We start from the raw sequence: 10,766 nt of genomic DNA on the forward strand, positions 1-10,766 counted from the left end.
AATGGTTTGACAGAATGTTAGCTAAAAAAAATGGTGAAATGCAGAATATATTTTTATAGCAATATTTTTTTTAAAAAACATTCATTAATAAATATTTTTTACGAATAAATAAGTTTATTTATAATTGGAAATTACTCCATGCTTATCTATATTAGTGGAATGGGCTAAAGGGAAAACAAAAAATTAAACCAGAAATACTTAATAAAGTTATGAAGTAAAGTAGAAAGAGAAAAAAAAATTATCATAATTGTTACAACAAAACTTCCATGCTAAGAATAATATTTTCTGTAAAGCAGTATCCATAAAGCAACATTAACTAAAATATAATCTATTAGAAATATGATATTAAAATGCTTTGTTATCTTAAAAACACTAACAAAAAGAAAAGATTATATACAAATGTAAAACAGAAAAATCTATTTTAATTCTCAAAATAAAATTTTAAAGCTTTACATCTCAGTCTTTCCAATTATCATATTTTCCAGATAAGAATAAAGTCAATAGAAACATTCTTAATTACTGTGTCATACAGTTAATAAAAACAAAGTTTTTTAGAAATGTAAAAAGCTAGGTAAAAAAACTAAGACAAAAATTGTTTAAAAGAAAAATTTAGCAATAAAAATTTCAATTGAACTTTTTCACCTAGCAAGGGTCTGTCTAGGTTTTTCTGAGAGGTACCTATTTTATGAAAATTTAGACATAATTTGTGAAAAATTAAAAACTACATTAAAAAATCAACACAAAAATATGGATTTATCGTTTCTTAAGGAATACAAAAATAAAATTATAAGAAAAAGTATTTTGTGAAACTACTGTTTTTTCTAAAGTTTAATTTGTGAAGGTACCGCTAAACGGTAGTAAATTTGGCCTTGACAGACCCCTGCCTAGGCATATTTTTAGAATACAATGACTATAAAAGAATTAAAAAAGTTTTAAACAGCAATGTAAATTTAAATAAAAGCTTGAATAAGAATAATTCTAAAGATAATTTAATATTGAAAATTACTGCAATTATTTTCCATATCGTTTTAGCTGATAAATTTCAAAAACTGTTTCAAAAATAAGAAGAAAAATTTCCAGTAAATGTTCAACTGGGTGTTTTTTCTTCTTTTTTTTTAAAGATATCATGTTGCAAAATAAATAGTCAAAAAACTATTTTGTCCATGTGAGGTTTTCTCTTGCAATAGCTTGTTAAGATGATACTTCCACGACATTTTGGTTGAAGAACCATCTGCTATAAACTCTTGTCAAATTTACCCCAATCAAGCGTGTTTAACCATTGGTTCTTTAAAAAGGTAAAGTTAAAAGAAAATGCCACTACTCAACTTTTTTAAAAATGCAACAACTAATAGTTTTTATACTTTATAAGACAATAGTAGGTAAGTAGATAAGACAGCTCAAATTAATAACAATATGATAGGACTGTTTCACACATAAAACTTGTCTCGTCTCATTTGCTAATAAAATTGCCATCTCGTACTGAGTAGGCAAAACAGTAAGAAAAATGCCCGTATCATGATCTGCCGGTGAATAATCACTATATCTTCTAAGCAACTTCCACGCAGCAACTAGGAGGAACTAAAAAAAATTAACTAACGGATATCAACTTGAAGAGTATAACTCGTAGCTACCTTTCTCACACCTTTACATATTCTTTTAAAAAGTTAGCAGTTAGAAATCTATTTGGTGCCTGGACGATAGCAGTTGGCATAACTGCTCACAATACAGAAGTAACCCTAATAGAGAATTAAAAGTTTAATAAGTATTTCTATGTTGTTACCTATGGCTAAATATTTATAAACTTCCAGTGGTCCACGAAAAATTAAGTAAATATCTCAGAATGGGAGTAACTCAGAGAATATAAGTTGAAACAACCTTCAGGAAAACTTCTACATACTTCTTTTTAAATTTTTGCGAAGTACAAAATCTTTTTTTTTTTTTGTTTCAACATTTTTAGTTGGCACAATCTAGTTCAAATAGGGAAACATCCCCTTTTATTTGATTCATAAAATCAGGGGAGATCTCTATAAAAGGAACAATGGCAGAATAATCAGCACGTCTTGGCAACTTCTGGTATCGGAGAAACTGAAAGAAAGTAAAAAAATCACAGAAAGGGACGGACTCGAAAGATATAACTCGTAACCATTTGGCAAACATTCATGTTTTTTTTTTTAAAAATTTCAAGTTTATATCTTTTTGGTAGCTTGGCTATTGTAGTTAGTGTGACAGATTAATATACAGAAATATCCCCTAAAATTAGTGAAACAGAAAAATTTACATTATAAATCTAGCTAAAATTCTTTTCTACTCCGGAAAATTTGTTTATCATCACCTGTGGCAGAATAATCAACAGGTCTTGGTAACTTCCAGTGACTATCATCACACTGAAAACAAAACATGGGAAGAAATTCAAAAGGGTATATCTTGTAGCCACTAACCCCTGGCAAACCTCTACAAGTTTTCTTTTATAAATGTATGCAAGTTTGAAATCCACAATAGTAGGCGCAGCAAATCACAGAAGGAAAATATCCCCTCTACTCATATTTTGGTGTGTAAAGTCAACCATGATTAATAACATTTAAGTATTATCTTCAGAATAATGCTTATAATTGTTACTTTTTGTTAATTGTTATTTATTATAGCAACAAAATTTGTCAGGTGAATAAAATAATGCAGCATTAATTTAATAATTTTGATAATTAAAGCTTTAAAATAGAAATTCTTTTTATATAAGATCGCAACTAGTTTAACTCAGCATTTTAGATTAATATTCCTTGATTAAGCTTAGGTGCCATCAGAAAACTTTCCAAAAATTCATGATTTTATTAAAAATATCTTAACTGCATAACAATCGTATATAACGGGTCTGTATTTCGTCTCTTTACATTTTATGCACAGTAAATGAGATTCAACAAATTCTCTTGCTTTTTTCCAAAATCGTTACGTTTTGTCATAGTTTGTTAAACTTCGCAAATGATAGGCTTAGAATATTTGTGTTTATTTCAAGTAGAATTAACTACAATAATTATTTACTCTTTTTGATAGTGAAGCATTAAAATGAATTAACATTCTAAATCGTAATAATTAAAGTAAGGAATAAAAGAACTTACCATTGAATTCGGCGTATATAAACACACGCGTGCAAAAATGTAAATAAATGCAACTAGTGTCGTCTAGTGTAGGGGTAGCAATCCTTGTGTAGAACTTGTTCCCACGGAAAAGGAGTGAAAAGTTGAAACTCAGTATCGTTTAATGCACTTGTAAAACAAAAACTCAAATAACTGAAAGCAATGTGGAGAGTTACTTTGGATCTATATTGTGAATCAATTTTTTCTCTATTTTTGATTTTTCTTCTTATTTTTCTTATTATTACTCTAATTAAACCTGGAATAAAATGCTACATTGTAGAATAACTTTCATATAATATTTTTAAAAAAGTTAAATAAAACTGTCAAGCCTTTTTTAAAAAATTATTACTATTTTACCTCATGACTTAAAGAAAAATGGAATTATATTGTTATGTAATGTTATTTTCATTACAGAGATATAATAGTATTTTATTTTAACTAGTATAATATTTGAATAGCTTGCACATAAAAAAACTCGATTTTAATGCTTTTGATAATTTTTATGAATTCATAAAAATTGCTGTTTTATGCTCTGGAAATGTAAAATTATTATTAACAATAATTTATTATTAAAAGACAAACATGAATAAATATTATAAATTAAGATCACTGATTCGGAAGACATACAAGATTATTTAAAATACGTGATTATTTATTTTAAAACTTTACACTTTTTTGCTTCCTCTAACCAGGAACTTCATTTCCAATCGTTAGGAATAAGAGGATCGTACTATAGTAATTTAACTAAATGAGACATTAATTATGTTATATTTTAAAACTGTAAAACTAACAATATACATTGATTTTTTTGTGCATCATATAGGCTGATCAATGAACCATAAATTGTAGGATTTCCATTTAATCCGAAATGAGAGTAAGAAAGATATTGTAGAATACATTCTACGTTACATCTTCCATCAAATCAAAAAGATTTAATCTAACTACATCCACCAATGTAAAAGTTTTATCGATTAACATAATATGGGATCAACATGTACATTTATTTATCTCTGGTTAATTTTAATTATTTTATCATGATTACATGTTATTTCTCAAATTTCGTGCTTATTTTTTGTTTTTCTGGTCTGCGTGGGTGAAGATTTTACATACATTAATTGGCATGCATAAAGGCATGGTCTCATGATTTAGGTATCATTTTTAGTTGTTGGTGATGACCGTGTTAAAAATAATAGTTTGAAAAAATTCATAAAATATTTATTACATAAAAAAAAAATACACATTTAAATAAAAAGCACATTTTAAATCACGATTTCATTTGGAGAAAAGAAAAAAAAAGAGGTAATATAATGGATTTGAAAACTTGATTATAACAATAAGGGTAAAAAAGGGTGTCAAGTTGTTAACATTTCCAGTGGATCAAGTTATTTTCATATAATATATTAAAAATTTTATATTTAATTTTAGCTGGAAGGATCCATTTTCGTTAAGCGTTCCGTTTCTCTCTTCAGTGCTTTAGATAAAAAAAAAAGTAAATTCTTATGAATCTGTTTGTTCGCTTGCTGATATTTGTCTTCATTTTAAAAGCAATGTATGTATATATTAAAACGATTTTGTTGAAATTGTATTCCCAGATAACACAGTGTAAACAGATAATGTGTCAAAGAATTAATGAAGGTAGGAGTTTTAGTTATGTCGCACTAGAGCTGTACATTAGGCTTATCATCCATTTAAACTTAAATCTGAAGGGGTAGGAAATTTTCTCCAGATCTCTGTACATTTGGCACAGCAATGTGATCGACCACAGGCCTCTCGATTCCACAGATTTTAATAGCACATATATCGCATGTACTCGGTGGTGTCGAGGATCGAGCACCGCCCCCGTCAAGGACTAGAATGGCCCTTAAAACCCCTATTAACCGGGAACTAAGCTTAAATGGAAAAATCTTGGTCAAAAAACAAAGAAAAAAATTTGTCGCACTAATGTCAAAATATGAAAAAGCAAATATTTAATTTCTCTCTTCTTTTCTCTTTCTTGTTGTTGTCGTTGTTGTTAATTTACGTCGCACTAGAGCTGCACAATGGGTTATTGGCGACGGTCTGGGAAACATCCCGGAGGATGACCCGAAGACATACCATCACAATTTTGATCCTCTGCGGAGGGGATGGCACCCCCGCTTCGGTAGCCCGACGACATGCGCGCGAAGTCGAGCACTTTACGGTAGCACAGTTTAACGAGGACCAATACCGCACACCCTCGGTCCTTACGCAGACTGATCCAAGTGGCACTTGCACACTGACCGCAGCCAGTGATGTTTGACTTCGGTGATCTGCTGGGAACCGTGTCTTAACGATCAGTCCACTGCGAGACCTTTTTTTTTTTCCCTCAAAGGTGTTTTTCTTTTTTTTTTTTTTTCAGGGTCTATGTATTACCATTGCAAAATTTAGGTCTTAACTTCAATTTTTGAGGAACTTTCTCTTTTCCTTACTTAAATCCTTTTCTTTTTTATTTATATGATCTAAATAATTAAAAACAATTTGTTTAACTTCATTAGCTATTTAAATCCTTCCAAGCATTGTGTCCCTAGGAAAATTTTACTAAAATTCCCTGTTATGTAACATTATTGCCAGATATGATAAAAAAAAAAAAAAAAAAATTTAAAAAAAAAAAAAAACAGACTATTTAATGCAAGAAAGCCTAAAACTGACAGTTCGGAAAAATAAACCGAACTCTCTAACTATTTTTAAAAGTACTTCAATTTCACATACACAAAAACTCACTCATAAATAATATTTTGCAAAGAAATAAAGAATTATCATTACTTGCTCTTATAAAAAAAAATTATTTTTCTGACATTACAACAAAACTTACAATTATTATTTATATTTTATGCTATTTTATATTATTTTCTATATTTTATAAATTTATATTATTTTTTACTATATATGATTTTCATAAATAATTTACTTACTGCAATTGAGATTTTATAATTAAACAATTTCCAGATTATAAAATTCAAGATTCAAAGCAAAATTTAATAAATTTGTAAAAACGTTGTTGTGTGTAAAAACGTTTTTTAATAACAACCAATATTTTAAAACTTCCCACACTAAATTTTATTACGAAAACTAATTTTGAGAATTATCTTTTAACCTGTCTTTTGATATGTATATTTTTTTTCATTAATAAATATTATATACATTAAAGAATCAAGATTGATAAATTTTTCAAAATACTTTAATTCTATTTTTACAATTTATGAAGTTTCTGGAAGGAAAAAAAAATTAAATCAGTATTTTAAAATAAAGTAAATGTCTCTTTCATGCAGTAAGAACATGGAATTTAAAAGTAGACTCATTTCTTAGCAATTATTTTGAAAAAACTTATATACGGTAAGCGATTATTGCAAAGTAAGAAATTAATAAATAAATGTTAACAAAATTAACCAAAAATAATCGTTTCTATTTCATGTTGATTGAAGTAGAAAATAATAATTATAATATTAAAATTATTTTTCATAAACTAGTATGGTGAGCGATAATTGAAATATAAAAAAATAGTGAATCAATTTTTACATAATAACAGAAAAATAAATTTTTTAAATTAAGATCTTTGAATAATAATATTTATTAGTATTCGCATAGCACTAGAGTAGGCTCGAACCTAGGACGCCGTACCCTTGAGGCGAACGCTGTAACCACTACACCAGGACTCTTGTTCTTGACAGAGATAATTTAAATTTAAGTATAATGTGTTTCTACGGTATGTTCGTTGCATGTCAAGTTGTAGAAAATGTTTACATTATTCAGTATTTTGGAAAATTTCTTAATTTTCATCATAGTTTAGTTATATAAGAATTAAAACTCATATTTCCCTTGTCAGTTACTGATAATGAGCCGACTCAATATTATCAACAAGCAAATATTTATAACCAGTTTAATGAAACAAAAATAATTATAAGTATTAAAAATTAAATATGAATTGTGATGAAAATCTGCAATGTTCAGTTTATTCGAATTCAAGAGAGACGTAAAAGATTATCTTTCTTGGGCTCTCACAGGTTCATCCTTTTTGTTTGAAACATTTTTACAATTAAATTTACGTTTATAATCCCAAAAAATTTACGTAAATATAACTATGCAACAAAACGTCAATTTTTCGCTAATAAAACGTTTTTAAAAAACGGTCAAAAAATGGATAAAATGTACACGTTAAAATAACGTATTTTAAGTACGTATTTTTAACGAAATATTTAAAGGGAAAATTGATAACGTTAAAATAACGTAATTTTAACGTATACGTTTTAACGAATGAAGAAATGGTGAAAATCATTACGTAAAATTAATGTAATTTTAACGTATACGTTTTAACGAATGAAGAAATGGTGAAAATCATTACGTGAAATTAACGTAATTTTAACGTAACGTTTTAACGAATGAAGAAATGGTGAAAATCATCACGCGAAATTAACGTAATTTTAACGTATACGTTTTAACGAATGAAGAAATGGTGAAAATCATCACGTGAAATTAACGTAATTTTAACGTAAGACCAAAACCTTATAACGGACAAACGGATTTTTAACGTTTATTTGCCCTTTCATGCTGCATGGGTATAAAGGTGTGATATTTTTCAGTTGTCGGTAAGTTAATTATTAATGTTAGTTAAAAAAATTATGTTAAATATGAAACATACGTATGGTATATAAATTGTTATCTTGGTATCGAATTTTTGCTCATAAAATTTTCAGGATTTTTCACTTTGTTTCACTATTACCCCGTGTTATACATAACAAGGGGTCGAATAGATGTTGCAAGAAACTTTTAAGAGAGTTAAAGCGTATCATCAGGATTAAAACTGCTTAGGAACCCATGCAGGGAATTTTTATCATTAATAAGAGCTAGAGGAGCTTCCCTATTATGACCTGTTCAGAAAGCATATCAAGGAACAGTTTATAATAAGGAAGCGCCCCTAACGGTGTATATTGACATTTCTGGCATGGGTTCCTATGTAATTTTAATCCTGATATTGGATCTTAACTCCCCTAAAAGTTTGTTGCTATATTCTTGTGACAAACTCTTTATATATATCACGTTTTTAAATCTGTACAGTTTGATAAAAAATAGACAAAAAATGCTTGTTTAAAAAATACTTTAGCTTGGAGAGAAAAACCGATCATAGATTTGAAATCAGCGACTTGAAACTATCAAAGATCCGTTTTTAATAAAATTAAGTGAAAAAAATATTTGCCACCCAGTGTTACTTTTAAGTAAATAAGTTTTTTTTATCAATTAATTACTTCCAGAAAAAGAGAATAATTTATGTATTTTGTTTGAGAAATATTGTAAGGATTAAGAAAATAATAATATGAGCTAAGCTTCTATTTGCTGTTCTGATTAAGCTATTGATAACTCATTTTCAAAATTAGGACTACCACATTTCAGTTCTAGAAATTTAAATTCATTGGAAAAAGTATGTTCTGGGTATATTTGTGTTTCATTTAAACTTCATTAATCATCTGCGTCGATTGATTAGCATATCTTAGGTAGACCTCAAAAATATGAAGATTGCTTGCATTTCATTAGGGGAAAATCTGATCATTAAGCCAAAAGTTTATTGCATGAAATCATTGTCTGTGGTGAAACCAATTAAACTAATTCATATTAAGTACATTACGTATTAGTTGCTTTGCGAACTATAATGCTATAAATGTAAATATATAATTTTAAAGAACCAAATGAATAAAAAATATACTAGTTTTTTGTGTTACAGGACAAGCAAGCAGACATCATTATTCATGGATATGTGGATGAAGTAATGAAAAAATTAATGGAGTACTTGAATATTGAAATTCCTGAATATAAAATTTCCAATGATCAAACCAAAAATAACCTCAGTAAAGTTTCTGAATATGTGCGAAGTGAGAAAATAGAAGAAGAAGAATTGAAAGAGGAAATTCTTGATGAAGTTATACCAACTCCTAAGTCTGAAGACCATCCTGAATTGAAGTCAGAAATAACAAATGGAAACTGTCAAAACTCTAAATTAGTAGACCAGCCTGATTTACTAAAAGCTAGGGAAGATCAATCTTCAATTGTGGAAAAATTAGAATTTAAGTCTGATGTGCATTTAACAAATGATTGTTTGCCCGATGCAAGTGAAAGTTCAATGTGTGAAGAAAATAGTGAAATAAAATGTGATATGAACATAACTCCTAATCTTGAAAATGTTCTACTAGAAAGTGGAGCCTGAAAATTCTTCAAAATCATTTTTTTAAAAAGATAACGAGTCATTTATTACCTTTACTTCAAAAGAAAATTGCATTTTGGTTTGAGTTATTTAGCAGTGTGTACAAAATGTTTTTATCTTTATACCCTTTTGCTAGATGAGAGATAAAAGATATAAACAAATGCAAAATATGTATGTACTCAAATATAGTTTTTAAATGCTACAATTGTATATGATGTCTCTATATTCATTAGTACTTTTTTCTCAAAACTAAATTGGTAGATTCGAAACAACACGAAAAATATTTTATATTACCAGTGCAGATTGCATTTTGTGAATTTAGAAAAAATGGTTTTAACCCTCCTTTGTCAAGGTATAAAAGTTTTAAGACTTCTGGGACACTTCTCTTCATATAATAACAGAAAGTATTATGAAATTATCAGTTGTAAAACTCTTAAATTTGTAGATGATAAAGTTTGTTAAGTTCCAATTTTATTTATTCATTATTTAACAGTGTTAACCTATAATATTTGATTATCTTTCAGTTTTAATATATATAATTCTTGATTATTATTGCTTTTTCGATTTTGATTATTATTCGAAATTAAAGGCTTTAAATTAAAAGTGGTACTCTTTTATTTTAATTTCAAGTAGTCACCTTACGTTATACCACTCTTTATGCTTAAAAATGTTTTATTACCATTTTATAATAATTAATAAATAAGATATACTTTTCAAAATACATTTTATGTTACTATATTCAGTCTACATATGCACTTAAAATAACTATTTAAAATCCTAAAGGTTAGGGTATATTTAGTGCTACGTATACTAAACAGCATGAATGAAGTACAGAAATGGACATACTATAGTTTTGGTTCTCTAAACAAGAACCTTCCTCAGTGTCTAAACACCAAATGACATTATAAAGTTAAGAGATTAATTCAAACCCACAAATTTGAACTATAGCAATTTAATTGTTTTACCCTATTGTCCGAAAGCCAGTCCCTAAATTACTAAAATTTGAGCTTAAAATCGTTTTCTCTCCTTTTAACAAACTTAATTTCATGAACTTTAAAAGACACTTTTGCTGATATTGATATCTAGGGCATTTATCAAATTTCTTGTCAGTGTGGACAAATTTCATGTCAGTGTGGTTCAAAATAAGAATATTAACTGATCTTCAATCGCTCAACATAGTTGGAATTCTAATCATAGGTTTGAGTTTTTTGCTAAAATCATTCAACAACTGCTCTTCTATTGGACTTGATTTCTGGGAATCACTCCATATTTTAAAAAATTGTAATAATTCAGTTTATGATCTCCCTAGTATCCCGCAGTTTTCCAATGTTTGGAAATCTATTCTAATTTATTTTTCTGCCTCCTGGCAGTTCTCAGAAAAACTCCTCACATGTTTCTAATAAACATTCTTTTTATTATCTTCTTAAACT

The 10,766-nt window shown here is 27.9% G+C and overlaps 1 protein-coding gene across 1 annotated transcript in view; it reads left to right on the forward strand.

Annotated features, from left to right (window-relative positions):
* Sirt6 (sirtuin 6) overlaps positions 1-10,387 on the forward strand; it is a 29,970-nt gene extending 19,583 nt beyond the window's left edge. The window contains exon 6 of the mRNA XM_021146471.4: positions 8,860-10,387. Within this exon, the coding sequence (XP_021002130.3) occupies positions 8,860-9,339 (480 nt within the window). The 3' untranslated portion in view covers positions 9,340-10,387. The remainder of the gene's footprint in view (positions 1-8,859) is intronic.
* Positions 10,388-10,766: the final 379 nt, after the last annotated feature.

The sequence above is a fragment of the Parasteatoda tepidariorum genome, chromosome 7 (assembly GCF_982258835.1).
Source record: "Parasteatoda tepidariorum strain Cologne lab strain chromosome 7, Ptep-v5.0, whole genome shotgun sequence".
Classification (NCBI taxonomy): domain Eukaryota; kingdom Metazoa; phylum Arthropoda; class Arachnida; order Araneae; family Theridiidae; genus Parasteatoda; species Parasteatoda tepidariorum.